The sequence below is a fragment of the Ictalurus furcatus genome, chromosome 17, assembly GCF_023375685.1.
Source record: "Ictalurus furcatus strain D&B chromosome 17, Billie_1.0, whole genome shotgun sequence".
Lineage (NCBI taxonomy): Eukaryota > Metazoa > Chordata > Actinopteri > Siluriformes > Ictaluridae > Ictalurus > Ictalurus furcatus.
In genome coordinates, this window is record NC_071271.1 from 8247059 (window position 1) to 8263125 (window position 16067).

A 16067-nucleotide genomic window follows, 5' to 3' on the forward strand; every position below is an offset into this window, starting at 1 on the left:
ACCATGACCGCTTGTTAGAATAGGAAGTAAACAAGCTTTTAAAATGTTTGAGAAAACAACAAAAATCATCCTAAACACAAAAAATAATTTGGGGGTGAAAATAGCTCACACAAAAGCATATGATCTACATTTAAGAACAAAAGACAAAGTGGATCACTTGTCAATCAATGTACTGTATATAGCATAAAATAAATTAAAGCTGAAGTGATGAGTTGCATTTTCTGCTACTTCACTGTGACTAGTTCAAGAGGCACTGTTCAAATAAACAAGCTCTCACACTACTTATAGGCAGTAAAGGTTCAAAGCTTACTACCTCTTAACATAATCATAAAAAGTGTCCAACAAACAGTGTGTATTTTGAAGTACATTTATTTAGTGCTACAGTTAGCTACTGTATGAATAATCACTAGTTCATAGTACATAATTCACTAGTGATATGTTGTCGTTAAATGAGTCAGCTCTGAATGCACAGATGCTTAATGTCTTTGTTACTGCACATAATAAAATTTATTGGAGAAAATATCATATTGTGATTTTTTTTTTTTGCCATGCTGGATCATGATCCCTGATTTTATCACAATTATTTTTTTTGTTTGCAAAGTTGCTAAATAGCACAACCAAACTAATTTCCCTATTGATGAAAATATAGCTCTACAAAGAAACATAACCTCAAAGAGTAAACGCACTTATTTTGTTGTTTGCTTAGGCGCTGTTTCTGAATGTGGTAGTGTTACATTCGTGTTGGCTCTCTTTGTTATTTGGATTTTGGCAAACGTCTTTGGAGTGCTTTCTTGGTGCTTAAACAAGTTTGTCATGTTTCCTCGACATGCCAATGTTGCTTTTGCAAATTTTGAAAAAAGCCATTGTGTTGTCAGCCACGCTGCTCTGTTGCCAAACAAATCGAGGAGGAATCGTAAGCTAAGGAACTGTCTACTCTTGCTTATTATTGCTTGGTTTGTGTTTCTTTTAGTTGCACTAGCGAACACCGTAAAGTCTGGTTCAGCTCAGGATGATGTCTTTTAGTATCATGGTACTCGTGACATCTCTATAAAAACAGATCATGGTTACATTTTAATTGTTCACAATCTAAAATCATCATATCTTCTGATACCGATACACCAGCCTGCATGTTTCTGGACAGTAGCTAGAAACCAGACAACATGAACGAAACCTACACTCACATCATGAACTAACATTAGCATGAATTAAATGAGCTTTATGTCTATCTACAACACAGAGAATCCCAGGTACCATTCACTAGTGCAATACTTGTGGGTTACCACCCCCACCAAAAAGAAAACCATCAGTTATTGTTTTCTCAAAGTGAGCGGCTAAAGCTCCACAAATCAGAGAGCCCTTTACAAGAACTGCACCAGAGCATATTTCTTCTTTCACTTTAGCCAAACTTATAATAGGAAAAAGGGACAGTGAAACATGTTGTGATAATAATGGTATATCCATGATGGAACACAAAGGACAGAAGTCAAGAGGGATCAATGATGCCGTTCCCTGTGAGATGACTGGGTACAAGTTTGTTACTTACTTTTGCGCAAACGTCCCCGTTGTGACAAGCAAAGAGCAACTCTGACAAGCCACAGAGGAACACACAGAGGAACACAGAGGACAAGCCACAGAGGTTCTCACATCACAAGAGGATTTTGTGTTTGTTAGAAGTCACAGAGGTCTGTGATATTCTGAATCTGTTTTGTTAAACTGATGTAAAATGTGTCATGAGATAGATCTACTTTTTTTTTTAGAAGATGTGAGCCTGGCAAAGCAACAAAAATCTATGCAAAAAAAAAAAACAACTTGCATGTTATTCTTTATAATTAACTTGTAATCTTTAATGGAATCCAGTGAAATGTATTATGTAAGGAAATTCTGACTTGACCTATTTAGTTCAAACCTCTTCCATTTTCATTTTGGTTAATAGTTTCCTATATTACCCACAATGCCTTTCACCTACCTGCTGATTGTGGAGCCAGTGGTATTCAGCCCTCTCTTAATTTCTAATAAAGAGAGCGATGCAGCAGGGCTTTAGTCCTTTGGTCTGTCCAGCTCTCATGCTGATATCGTCGTCAGTACCATTGTGCACATTGTGTCACATTGATCAGATTGATCGCTAACTAGCCGAGCCGAGTCTCTGACGTCACTCGGGGATATTCTGAACTCGGGATCGTTCAGTCCAACGTTTGCAGTCTCCACATATGCTCTCTCTATGGTGAATTTCACATTAATATGACATATGACACCACTGATAAAACGGTGAGTGAGAATAGAGGCTCTTGATATTGTTTTTTGGAACAAAATTTGATTGTTACCATCGTTATCATTACAATGTTTGATATTTGTTCTCCTATTAAACTCCTTAGTAACTGTGCTAGCAAAGTCACACTGTGATAGCCGTGCAGCACGTCACCACCAAATGTAAATACAGGACTAAATAACATATTAGTACCAGAATCACTAAACACATTACAGATATTTCAATATAAACAGTTATTATGTTTCTGGGTGGAGTTTCGTTTAAGCTCATATTAACCCAATTATTAGACTAATATTAATATATACTGTATTAGGTGGTGTTGTACAGAATAGTCTGTGTTTATTAAATCTTATGTCTAATACATGTGACAGGACAGGTTAGTTTATTACTCTCCACTCCTGTAAGTAGCTTTCAGGAATTCTTAAAGAATTCCTTATGGCGTGTAAGGGGAAAAAAAAGAAAAGAAAAAGATAAGAAAACTCGCTGCATGTAAAATGTCCAAGTCCCTTTTGCTCCAGGAATCGACACCTTCCTTGGCAGGGAAACTTAAGCATGACTGCCATAGTGCAGCAAATAACGCTGTTACTAAGGTTAATAGTGATTGAAAAAAAAGAAAGGATTCTGCCTCATAGTAATGATGGTATAGAATAGAAAACAAGATTGTGCTTTGCTTCATATACAGACTGGAGCGTATATACATACCATAGACATAGAGAATGTAATCATCGTACGCTTCACCCACTAAGTTGGACGCCACGCAGCGGTAAGTCCCATTGTAGGACTTGTTGAGGTTCTCGATGAGGAGATCGGAGCCTGTAATCACGGCGTGGGAGGGAACGTCATCATCTACTTTGAACCAGTTAATTTGATGAGGCCTGGGAAAACAGTACAATGGCAATTTAGAGAGCTCTGTGTCAACATCCCTGCTGAGAGAAAGGATAACGAGAAGGGCTCATTCAACTTTACTGGAGGTCTCAGTGCGTGAACACATGCACATTCGACTTACACAGATGCAACATATGCAAGATTATCAAAACAAATCACACCACAATAATATCTGAATGAGATACAGCATTATACGGGGACATCTATAATTTTATTTGATATATTAGCTCCATGTTTCCCGAATGGTTCCTTGGAGACTCCATGTGCTCCACATTTTTTTTTGTCTCTCAATACACCTGCACCACTGCTCTTGATTGCTTTGTTGAGGTGCGTTGGGAGTTTGGAAGACTGCTGTCCCCAAGGACCGGCTTATTGAAACTCTAATACATCTACACAATTTTTAAGCTTCTGTTACAATCACTGCTGCATTTAACACCTAAATATTCCATTTTTGAGTGATACCAAAAAAAAAAGAGAAAAGATGAAGAACAAAAAAATTGTTGCTTGTCTGAAATAATCCAATATTGGGGAATTAGGAAAGGATCGTTGGATCGCTTTAGGACTCACTGAGGTTTGCCTTTTGCCATGCAGGTCAGCTCAAGGTTTTCCCCTTCTCTTGTCAGGCCCTCTGGAAACTCCACAACAATCTTTACCTCTGGTTTATCTGAAAAAAAAGGTTGGTGGTTCAATTAGAACCTTTACATTTATCCTTTTTAACATTTAACATTTTTACTTGTCGAGTCAAATACAGGTCAAGCCTCCAGGACTGTCAGAGATCATCAAATCACATTGTCAACAATGCCTTCTTTCTAAGCCAAGCTGGAAGCTTTGCTTCAATGTTCAGGTTCTCTCAAAAGAGTGCCATTCAATTCATTAAACTTTTTGTGTCTAGTGCTTTTAATAATAGACATTGTCACAAGCAGCTTTACAGAAATCCAAATGAAGATTTGGATCCATACTGAGCAAGCCAGAGGTGACAGTGGCAGGAAAAAAATTCCCTGAGAAGACATGAGAATGGAACATTGAGTCAAAAGGGAAGCCATTCTCTTCTGGGTGACACCAGTTTGATTAGTAATCATTACAGAGTCCAGATGTAGAAGAGTAAAGACCAGCAGTACTGTGTGTTGAAAGGATGTTTGGTGTAAGCACATTAGGAATACGTGTCCTGGGATGAGCACAGGACAGTCTTTATGATTAAAGCAGCAGTTCTTAGGTACAAATCCGCATAATCCAGGTGAGTTATCGACTGAAGCAATGGTGAGATGTGTGTGTGCTTGTGTATATATATTGTTCCACAGCATACCTGTTATACTGTATAAAACCTAGACCTGGACATTGCAGTACATGATTTTTGTAGCAAATCTTTATCCCTTGGGTAAAAGATGCACAAGCAGAGGGCACCGACTTGTATTCAAACTGCTATTTAGTGGTAGTGTACTGTAAAAATGTTTTTCATCTTCCTTCCATTTTATCTGTGTTTGTCAAAATGTCAAGCTTTTTACAGTCAGACTGATCCCATCCTGTCTTTTCTTCACAAAGGTCACACTTGTGCAGTCACCTTTCTGAATAAATTAATATTCTACAAAGATTACAAAAGGTTAGGTCAGCCTTTCTGGAACTTTCCGCAGCCCGCAATAATGCGCACTGATCACCCTCAATTACCGTGCTATTTAGAGACTAGCTTTATCAAACTGAGGCATAACAAGACAAAGCCTGTTTTAATTAAAGCAAATCCCATGGCTCTGTCCAGGGTAATAACTTATAACCAAAAAAATCAATTTGTTCCTTGAATCAGACCTTTTATTAAAAAAATTAATTAATTAATTAATTCATTCATTACTTTTTTTTTATTTTACCCAATTTCTGTAACATTTTAGGATTGAGGATGTTAATTTATAGTTAATATGTGTGCATCAAAGTAGTGAATACAGCACTTATTTAGCAGCATGAGCAGCTTATTTAGTGCACTTGCATTCTTACGTTATACTGTAGGCGTTATCTGCTTTTCTTTAATAAATCCTGCAAAGTTTAAGGCCAATTAATTATTACTAAAATAATCACTGTGCATCACCCTAACTGTGTTATTAAAAGAAATATAAAATGACTGCTTTGTTGTGTACACAGCTCTAGTTTACTGCACAAACCCCAAAGTACTGGGTAGGTTTTTCAGGTAAAGAGATGACAAGTCATAAGACAGCTGTACTGTACACTGTACACTGAAACATCTCATACAGCTTTTAGGAATTTGCTTTTAATTTCATGACAAATTATTTTCTCAAATAATTAAGAATCCGGCTCACACTTTACATTGAGTCAGAAATAGAAGTTATTTAGGAGAAGCGAGTAACACCTATAAATAAGCTAGACATAAAAGAAATGCTGCTTATACAATGCCATAGAATTTATTGGACTTTATTCTGTAGGTATGATCATCCTGCCATTGCTCTGACAGGATAAGGAAAAGAACTCATTATCTCCTTATGAGTGTAGAATTCAGCACATCACATAAAAAAAGTGCTTCTGCATGAAAAAAACAAAAAACAAAACAAAAAATAGCCTGCTGTGTTGCATGCTTGAGCAATGACTCACATTGCACTTCCAGGTATTTCTGGGCTTGGAAGTCCTTCACAGCTGGATGGTCAATGATGCAGATGACGGCCACTCCATCGTCCTCCTTGGAGACGGTGAGACTGAGCCGGCTAGTAACGGTGAACATCCTGTCATACGTCTCCTCCACTGTTTCCTCACCTGGGAGCAAAACACAAGAGTGACAAGGCAGCCATAATGAGAGCTCTCTCACTTTCTCTCTCTCTCTCTCTCTCTCCCCGTCTCTCTGAATGGCTCGTAATAACTCCCAGTCCCAGATGAAGGCCTTTGAGAAATGATCCATCACCTCCAGACAAATCTTACATTCATTTAAAGTGGCAGTCACATTTCCTTGCTGTCATGCTCAGTATACTGACTGTGACATCTGAGCCATTGCTACATCATATTATCACCAGTGTTGGGTAAGTTACTCAAAAAAGATAATCCACTACAGATTACTAATTACTACTTTAAAATTGTAATTTGATTACATTACTGATTACTGCATGTAAAAAGTAATCAGATTATTAATTACTTTACTTTCACATTACTTTCAAAACCTATAAAACTTACAAAATACACTGCAAAGGGAAACTCGTAGTTCTTTCAGTAATTTTAGCACGCATCAATGTATGACATGATCAGAAAAAGATGGATTTATCATTAAAACTTGCCTCGGGTGTTGTCACTGTTTGTATGACAATCAGACCGATAAAATATAAAATTTTTCTAACTAGGCTAGTTTGGTGTCGCTAGTCAAGGGGAGGCACAACTAAGCTATCATTGTATGGGTTTAGCTGCTACAGTGCCATGCAAAATACATTATCTTTCCTTATGCTCTGCTCATATCATGTTCGCGTAAACTGGAATTCCTATAGACATTTACACACCTTGTTTTCCTGCTCAGCATCAGAGGATCTTACTGTTTCAGTTTCCCCCTTTACTGGTTTTAAAAAAAATCGCTGTATATCCATTTTTCCTTATTTTGAATGTGAGCTAGCATTTGGCAGAATTGAGATCTGTCAGCCAAAAAATTCCCATGTATTTTCCTGTAAACCCTGTCTGATTGATCTCACCTCTGTTCACTGAAGGTATAAAATTACAGGCGGTCTTCTTTTTCATTTTATCAGTTATGTAGTGACAAACCGCTCCAAGTGGAGAATTATTCGGGGCCAAAGAAAAAATCTTAGGGGCAAAGCGTGATTATTTTAAAAATGAATTTTACTTAATATTGTTTTCTTAACAATAAATTTGTAATGCAAATAATGCAATTTTACTGACATCACTAACTGTAGTCAAATTACATAAATTTAAAATGTAATGTGTTATATTACTGCGTTATCAGAAAAAGTAATTTGATTACAGTAACATGTTACACCCAACTCTGATTATCATATACAATTATGTATTTTTTTTGTTGTTGCTGAGAGACATTTAACGAGTTGTTGTTCGATGAAATTCACACTGACTAAATTACATTTAGATTCATCTACATGCAAAAAAATGCTGACATTAAGCCAAACAGAAAGAGAGAGAGAGCCTCCAGGACAGTTAGAGCGCATCAAGTCACACGTTGGCGACGCTGATTTTTTTCTTAGACAATCTGGAAGCTTCAAGGGCACAGTACTAATTGCAGTGCTGATGATGATAGTTTACTTGGAACTAATGAAGTGGGGAAATAATTATAGCTCAGCACTGGCCTACAATGCTCTTTTCCTGGAGACATGCAATGTATAACAAACTGATTTGAGAAAAATTATGTAAGTATATATACATTATATTAGTCTTTAGTAACATATAGGTTCAATGTGCACTACAGAATTGAGCTGAACAGTCCATTCTGATTGGTCAGAAGGTCTTGATTTAATTTTCTATAACACCAAGCAGCTCTTACAGTAGCATTGAACAAGCACGGCTGCTGTTATACTGAATATACTATGATTACTACAGACGGATAGTTAGTGCAACAGCACGATTATGTGTGCTTTTATATAACAATTCTATTAATAAGAAATTCGTATTAATATTAGTTACTGACATTTCAGATACAACATGGCCAAAATATTTTAATTTCAAAAGAAGCTGCAGTTGGATAGAGTGCTGCTTGTTGCCATGCCAACGCACAGACTGACTGACAACCTGTAGGAAGTATAGTAACAGTTTCAATGTAATGGTCTATTGCTAGAATTGGAATTTAATGTAGCGAATACCATACAAACAAGCGGAATGATACAAACAGTGAAATGCATTAGTGCTGATATACAGTACTAAATATCAGCACTCCTGGAAATCTGCTTGTCCAATAATCAAATTAGTGGACCTGAAATAACTGTTGTATAATTATAATTCAAATTAATTTTTATATTAATACATTCAGTCTAATACATTAACATTTCTAAAGTTACAGCTTACACAGGAGTATGTATGAATGGCAGATAAACAAATTAAAAACGTGCGTCATTCTCGATATGGTGACATTTTCTGTGAAGAGACATTTATTTAACATTTTCCTTTCGACATTCACTTTATATTTAACACTTACAAACATACTCCTGTGATTTTAATATATTCAGCCATATGTTTTTGACTGCCAGCAAGGGCAAAGCAGATATACTTTACTTTTATATTTGTATTACTTTTAAGCAATATTCTATTGTGAAACCTCCTATATATATCTAGAAAGTGGCATTTAATATTTATAACATTGAGAAACTGTTGCCAAATAAGCACCATATAGAACCTTGAAATGCATTGATTTTTTTCATATAATTGTGCCAAAACAATATATTTACACTTAAATTTATCACCAGAATATACTGGCTGATGAGCACTAGTGATTAAACCTGCTTTCATTCCCAGTTTTGACTCTTGACTTGCTCATTCTGTATGACTCATTGCTTAAATTCGGGGCTCAGACTGATTCATTTATTTGCTCAGCAAAGCGCGCAGTAGCATGAAAGCATTCGCTTGTCACCAGGTAGTCTCTGAGTTACTCGCCACTCCCCCCCCCATGTCTTAATGGAGAAAGGCATTCATGAGCAGATTATGCAGCCTGCAGACTCTCTTTATCACACAACCTCAACCGGTGTCAGCTAATAGGCGGGTAGCGCCGGCTGAGTGGGAGAGGAACAGCTGGAGTTTGTTCAAAGCCACTTATTTAAGCTGAGCCAAAAAACTCCCACTGAAAAAACCCATCTCAGACTATTCTTTTCTGTACTTTGAAGCGAGCGTGGCCACCTCGTTCGAAATCTTGTTAAGAAGAAATTCCAAATCTTCATGGGCTTACAAGAATGGGAATGTGTGCAGTGAAGAAGGATTACGCATCTTGGAATCAGCACATCGGAAAAAGTGCTATTGATGGTGTGTGAATCTGACCTTGTAGGATCTGATCTCCTTTCATCCACACGATGCTGGAGGCGGGCTTGCTGCCCATAGCTGTGCAGGTTATCTCAGTCTCATTCCCTTCGCTCACCACATCCTCACGTGACTCGATGATTAGGTTGCTTGGTGGAACTGGAGGAGCATAAACAGCGGCAGGATTAGGCATAGGCTTTGAGTTCCCCTGCGGCTGGATCTCTGTCTGGATCTAAAGTCTGCTGCACAACATTCACTTTCTCTAAGATCTGAGAGACTAAAAAAATACATTATCAGAAGCACAATGGAAATACACAAACCCGGAAGATGTCATGTTAAAATAAAGTGCTAGGATGTGTTTACCTTAAATTTAAGAGCTCTGTCATAAAATCATCGACTGCCAGAGAGCAGATCAGAGTTCTAAGCTTTTTACACCAATGGATCTGTGACAGCAGTAATTACTTTTAGACCCTGATGTATCAGTTTACCACCTTTATTTTGCTCTGTGTTTATACACAAAATATATCCTGTTATATGTCAAGTTGCTGTTTGCTACAGTACCATATTTGTGTTTTTCTACTGTGCCTTCTCATGCGTCTGCCACTATAGTTGGCCTTCATGTTTCTCATGCTGTGTGCTAGTGACATGTGCAGTCATGTCCCCAGTGAAACCCTCAGTGTGAGATCCCTCTTGATAAGGCTTTTATTTCTATAGAGCTTTTTATTTAATATCAGGTTTGGTGTTGTGGTTCAGCATTCATGCTGTGAATGTGTACAGCCTTGCATAATTTTAGGAAATGAAGCAAGTGACTTTGGAGCATGCTCACATACATTCATCTCCCCAGGAAGTCCAAAGAAGGTCTGTAATAAAACTCTATAATTCAGTATTATTAAATGTGAAAAGTTCATTATAAAAAAGCCTGAATAATTCGATGGGGCTTTTCAGAATCGAAGAAAAATTCAGTCAATATGGCTGCCAAAAGCAACCCTCCAATATCAATAGTGCAACATCTGTTCGTCTTTTCATCACCCTTGGTATTGGAAATGGCATGAAGGTAATTGGCTGATATTGTGTTATGGCGGGATTCAATTAGACGGGTTCAATTGACTGAAAGGATCAATGAGGGAAATCAATAATCATGATTTTAACATTCACAAAGGTGCTCCGACATACCAAGCACAGTGATGTCGGCGTAGGCCTCCTGCGGGGGGTCCGTGTAGAGCTGGCACACGTATCTTCCCTCATCCAAGAGTGTCACGTTGGACAGTGACACGCGCAGCTCATTGTCAGAGAAGTTAACCAGCTGAAAACGGCTGTCCTTAAGAGCTGGAAAAACAAAGAGTCTTAACTGAGTCATAATATGGAGGTTTTTAAAATTATGCTAAATAAGTGACAGGCTCAGGGAAACTCTGGCTGGACGTTCAATGTCACATCCCTAATTGAGAAGTTCTACATTCAGATCTCCTTCTTAAACCTAGCTACTGATGTGAAGGGTATATGGTTAAAAAAAAGAAAAGAAAAAGGTTTTCATACTAAGAATAATAATGATGCACACTGGGAAGCCGACAAGGGATGAAAGGACTGTTCTCACTATGACTAGAACTGAATGAGATATTTTATATGGGCACGTTCTACCTTTACTTCCTCAGGCACAACACTGAAACTCTGACATATCTGTCTATGACATGATCATTTTGTTAATCCAAGACATGCAGTACAACCTGGATATGTAGAAACATGAGTGGACATGAGAACAAAAACAGGCCACTGAATGCATTTTCTAATGTAAACATACTGTATACAGTGGGTGAAAGGTTTGGCACTTTGCCCATTGACAAATCAATGTGCCCTGTTTCCATTTTGGCTCAGGTCAGAGGAAAGTGAGGGGGGGGGGCCTTGGCTGCTTTAGCAAAGCACATGACATGATCAACCATCACTAACAAAAAAGATACTGTAGTCCCCTAGAATACTGTAATGTTGTTTATACACACTCATTTGAAGGTCATTTAAGCTAACCGTGGGAGTTTTGCCCTTGAGCTCCCCTTTTATGTTTATAATAGAAAGGCTTTCTGATCATTTTGCCATGTGGTAGCTGCTGCACTGCTAGAAATGAATAACTTCAAATAAGCAAAGCGATGTAATTGGACAGGCCATTACTGACTTCTAAACCTGACTGATTTCATTGTTATGAACTGATATTTAAATCCAGTTAGTAAAACAAAAGTGAGGGAGGCAAAGAATGGAATTCACATCCAGGTTTTCTACATTTTAAAACGCCTGCAAATGAGGTGATCGAAGAATAAGGTGCAACACTACAAATCGGGCAAATCATGAGGTAGCTAGCACAGGACCATCATCTGCTCTTGGACTTCCAACAATAGCTAGCCTGAACTGGAAGCACCTGCTGACAATAAAGATAGCAAAAGACAGAGGAAAGAGACAGAGGAAAAATTGAGAGAGAAAAGAAGCGCATGACAGAACAGAGAGAGAAAGAGCATGTTTCTCACTCTTTTACTCATGTTAAGTGCTGCTAATATGAGACACCTGCGAGGTGGTGTAACCCATTTCCGGTGGAACGTCGGAGCCCCTCTATCAACTTACATAAAGGATTCATGAGGAAAAAGTCTATGCTGAATGTAATTGTAATGCATTAGGTATAATTCAAAAAGTAAATTGTAATCATGAAGTAGATTTATTTGGCTTTTATTGTCTACTTTTAAAAGGCGCAAGGAACGAGCTAGAGTGGTTAAGTGGAGTAATTTAAATGTTGGATACTGCTATTAACCACACTTCCACAGTTCTGAGTAAACAGCCACACAGTAGCGTCAGCGCCCATGCCTGTGCAAGTAGTACACTGTGGTAGTTACTCCCTTGTTTATTAGACTGTTTTTCACTCAACATTTCCAGTTAGAAAAAGACAAACAATTTGTTTCGGATTCACACCGGACAACGTTGTCAAGACTTGAGTCAATCCACACCGGACAAATCTCATTTCCACACATTTTAATCTGTTTTGTTACCTCCTGAAATTGCTTTTTATTGCTTATTGTGGTTTGGCCACAATAACAGCAGACATGTTTGGCACAGACAAAAGGCACCTTTTCAGGAGAAGCACCTCATACCAACTGTGAAGCACGGTGGTGGAAATGTTATGGTTTGGGGTTGCTTCCCTGCCTCAGGTACTGGGCCGTATGTATTCATTGATTCACCTATGAATTCTGCATTATATCAAAGAGTGATTGAAGATAATGTGAGGCCATCTGTCAGAAAGTTGAAGTTGAACCGAAAATGGATCTTTTCACAAAAATTCACAATTTTTTTTTTTTTTTTTTACAATAATACTCTGCTCTCATGGATATCAAACAATTGCAAACAAAACACAGGTTTATAAAAAAATATCTTTGTTAAATATAGCGTGTTGAGCGTGTTGTTGCCTCTCAATTGTGTAAACATCTTATAATAATAACCACTTTGAACCCTTTCAGTAAGGTTTTTGTAAATTTCACAGTACTGAAATGTTTGGTCAAAGTTACCAATGACTTGTTGATAGCCTCTGATTTTGGAGCAACTTGCATTCTCATCCTTCTTGATCTTAGAGCTGCCTTCAATACTGTTAATCATGGTCTTTTACTTACCCGCCTTGAAAGTGTTTTTGGTGTGTCGGGGATAGATTTAAACTGGTTTAAATCCTATTTTTAAAATCCTATTTTAAAATCCTATTTTATTTAGTTCCCAGTTCATTTCTATGGGTGGTTACAGGTCTGACACTAGCTCTGTGCTCACTGGTGTTCCTCAGGGCTCAGTTTTAGGCCCTTTACTTTTCAATATTTATTTATCTCCACTTGGGCATCACTTTTATTCTGACGATACCCCAATATATATTCACTCAAAATCTGGTGAAAACCATGATGTTTGTTTTCTTTCTGACTGTACTTCTGAGATAAAAACATGGATGAATAATAATTTTCTGTGTCTGAATAGCGGTAAAGCTGAAGTTATGCTTAAAGGTTCCCGTCATCAAATTCTCAAAGCTGGTCAACTGTCTCTGTTTGTTAATGGCTCTTTTCTAGAGACTCAAAGTAAAATGAGGAACCTTGGAGTCATTTTTGATACCAGTCTTACATTTGATTCTTTTGTGCAAAGCACTGTTAAAGCATCCTTTTTTCACCTCAGAAATATAGTAAGACTGCACCCTATGCTAAATTTCTCTGTAGCTGAAAAGCTGATAAACTCATTCGTTGCCACTCGAATAGATTACTATAATGCCCTTTTAGCCAGAGTTTCTAAATCCATACTCAATAAGCTCCAATATGTACAAAACTCTGCCACCAGAATCCTGACTGGGACCAGGAAATACAATCATATCACTCCTGTTCTGGAGTCCTTGGACTGGCTCCCGGTCAGGTTCCGTGTCGATTTTAATATTATGATACTGACACACAAAGCATTACATGGCTTGGCTCCTCATTACTTATCTGCTTTGTTAATCCGTTACACCTCAAATCGCAGACTGTGCGCCTCACAGTCTAATTTGTTAACTGTTCCACGAACCCGCTTAAGATCTATGGGTGACAGGGGTTTTTCTGTCTATGCTCCTTCCCTTTGGAACTCTCTTCTTCTCGAACTTAGGGAAGCTCAGACCTTTGACATATTTAAAGCTTAACTCAAGACATACTTTTTTAAACTAGCACTTGCTAGTTTTTTTTCTGTGTACTGCTTATTTTGTGTACAGCGCTCTGAGAAGCTGCTTTTAAAGGTACTCTATAAAATTAAGTTTATTATTATTGTTGTTGTTGTTGTTGTTGTTGTTGTTGTTGCTTTTCTGGTCAGTCACCCATTTGTGTGTTGATTATGATGTATGTTTTGGATCATTGTCCTGCTGGAAGATCCAATCACAGCCTATTTAGGCTTTCTGGCAGAGGCAGTCAAGTTTTAATTTAATATCTGGTGATATTTGATGGAATCCATGATGCCATGATGCTATGTATCCTAACAAAACTTCCAGGTCCTCTGTCAGAAAAACAGCCCCAAAACTGTGGGCATGAGGTACTTTTCCATATGGCTACCTCTCTGTGTGCACCAAAACCACCTCTGGTGTTTATTGCGAAAAAGCTCTATTTTGGTTTCATCTGACCATAGAACCTGATCTCATTTGAAGTTCCAGTAGTGTCTGGCAAACTGAAGATGCTTGAGATTGTTTTTCGATGAGAGTAGAATCTTTTTTCTTGAAACACTTCCAAACAACTTGTTGTGATGTAGGTGACTTCGGATTGTAGTTTGGAGACTTTCTGACCCCAAGACGCAACTAACTTCTGCAATTCTCCAGCTGTGATCCTTGGAGATTTTTTGGCCACTCGAACCATCCTCTTCATAGTGCGTTGAGGCAATATAGACACATGTCCAATTCCAGGTTGATTCATAATATTTTCAGTTGACTGGAAGTTCGTAATTATTGCCCTGATGGTGGAAATGGGCTTTTTCAATGCTTGTGCTATTTTCTTATAGCCACTTCCCATTTTGTGAAGCTCAACAACCTTTTGCTGCACATCACAGCTATATTCCTTGGTATGTTATGAATGACTGACTAAGGGAACTTGGCCTATGTTTCACCTCATATTTATACCCATGTGAAACAGTAAGTCACAGTTGAACAATTTCCTGTTCCTAGTCACCCAGGTGTACTAAATAAAATGTAAAATATCAATGGGAATATACTTCAAATATATTTTTCTCATATGAATTCATAGGGGTCCCAATAATTGTTGCACTCCTATATTTAACTGTCGTTTGTTTGCAATTGTTTGATATCCACAGGCGCAGAGTATTTTAATGAGTTGTTTTAAACATAAGATCAAAAAGTTTAACAATAAAGACAATTTTTCACAGCCTTCTTTGTTCATATTTAAGAAGGGTGCCAATATTAGTGGAGGGCACTGTAGACATTAAGTGTAAAATTCAGGCAGCACAGCGCAGGCTTGAATTTAAGGTGCCTCTGACATAGCCCGTATGGACTGAAATGCTTGAATTGAATGAGGTCTTGACGAGACATGTCTGTTGCAAATTTTCCTTTAGTGTTAACATTTCTACAGTGAAAAATGCTGCAGCATTTTAAGAGCATGCACTGTACCCAGAAAACTCGACAGATTGAATGTTGTTTCAACCAAAAGTTCCTAGAACTGTAACATTCAGAAAACAGTCTGTTAACCTAAAGTTGTCAGCAGGTGGTGGGTTAAAACTTTGAATTGTTCAGTAGGCCATATTGAACATGCAGCCCAGTAAACATTAGACAGAATAATACATTACAGCAATGAAGAGACTGAAGACTGAGTGATCCAAGAGCCACATCCACACTCTTAATGTCAAGCGTTTGTGAGATGTGACCGTCAGTGACCCCCTCCTCCACCTCTCTCTTTCTCTCTGCAGTGTGAGGAAATAAGTATTCGGACACTTTTGTTTTTGTCATTTGATATGCTTCCAGTGCATATAACCACTTCAGATTTACACACAATGTCTTTTTACTTTGTAGCTGTTGTTGTGTCCTGGAATGTAATGTGATTTGTGGTTCAGTGTGTTCAGCCATTCAGTTTTCCTTTAGTCCTCTCAGACACTGTGTTTTCCTTGTACCATGCTGAATAATTGGTGTGTTTGTCCCTCTCTCTACATCTTTCTCTCTCTCTCTCTCTGATCAATTACAGGTATGCTGATGAACAGGCCGCCAGTTGGACCTGCAGAGATTATGTACGGGATAGAAGAGAAATGCAGACGTGCATCATTTCTCCACCTCCTCTTTATGTCACTGCTGTCCATACAGTACATGTAACACCATTGTTTATGGATGTGTGTTTTTTTAATCTCATGTGTGAGATTAGAGTGTTTATATTTGGGTTATATTCATACTGGGTTATATTTGTGTATAGCATATGAAAAATTAGCCAGGAAGCTGTAGGATGTGTGAACCAGTTTAATTTGTTATTGC

At 37.9% G+C, this 16067-nt stretch overlaps 1 protein-coding gene across 1 annotated transcript in view; it reads right to left on the reverse strand.

The window, feature by feature from the left end:
• Positions 1 to 16067, reverse strand: part of cadm1b (cell adhesion molecule 1b) — a 207219-nt gene that overhangs the window by 45603 nt on the left and 145549 nt on the right. Inside the window, exons 4-8 of the mRNA XM_053646293.1 lie at positions 10265 to 10417; positions 9113 to 9250; positions 5741 to 5899; positions 3719 to 3815; positions 2969 to 3141 (exon numbers count right to left, since the gene is read on the reverse strand). Coding sequence (XP_053502268.1) covers positions 2969 to 3141; positions 3719 to 3815; positions 5741 to 5899; positions 9113 to 9250; positions 10265 to 10417 — 720 coding nt within the window. The remainder of the gene's footprint in view (positions 1 to 2968; positions 3142 to 3718; positions 3816 to 5740; positions 5900 to 9112; positions 9251 to 10264; positions 10418 to 16067) is intronic.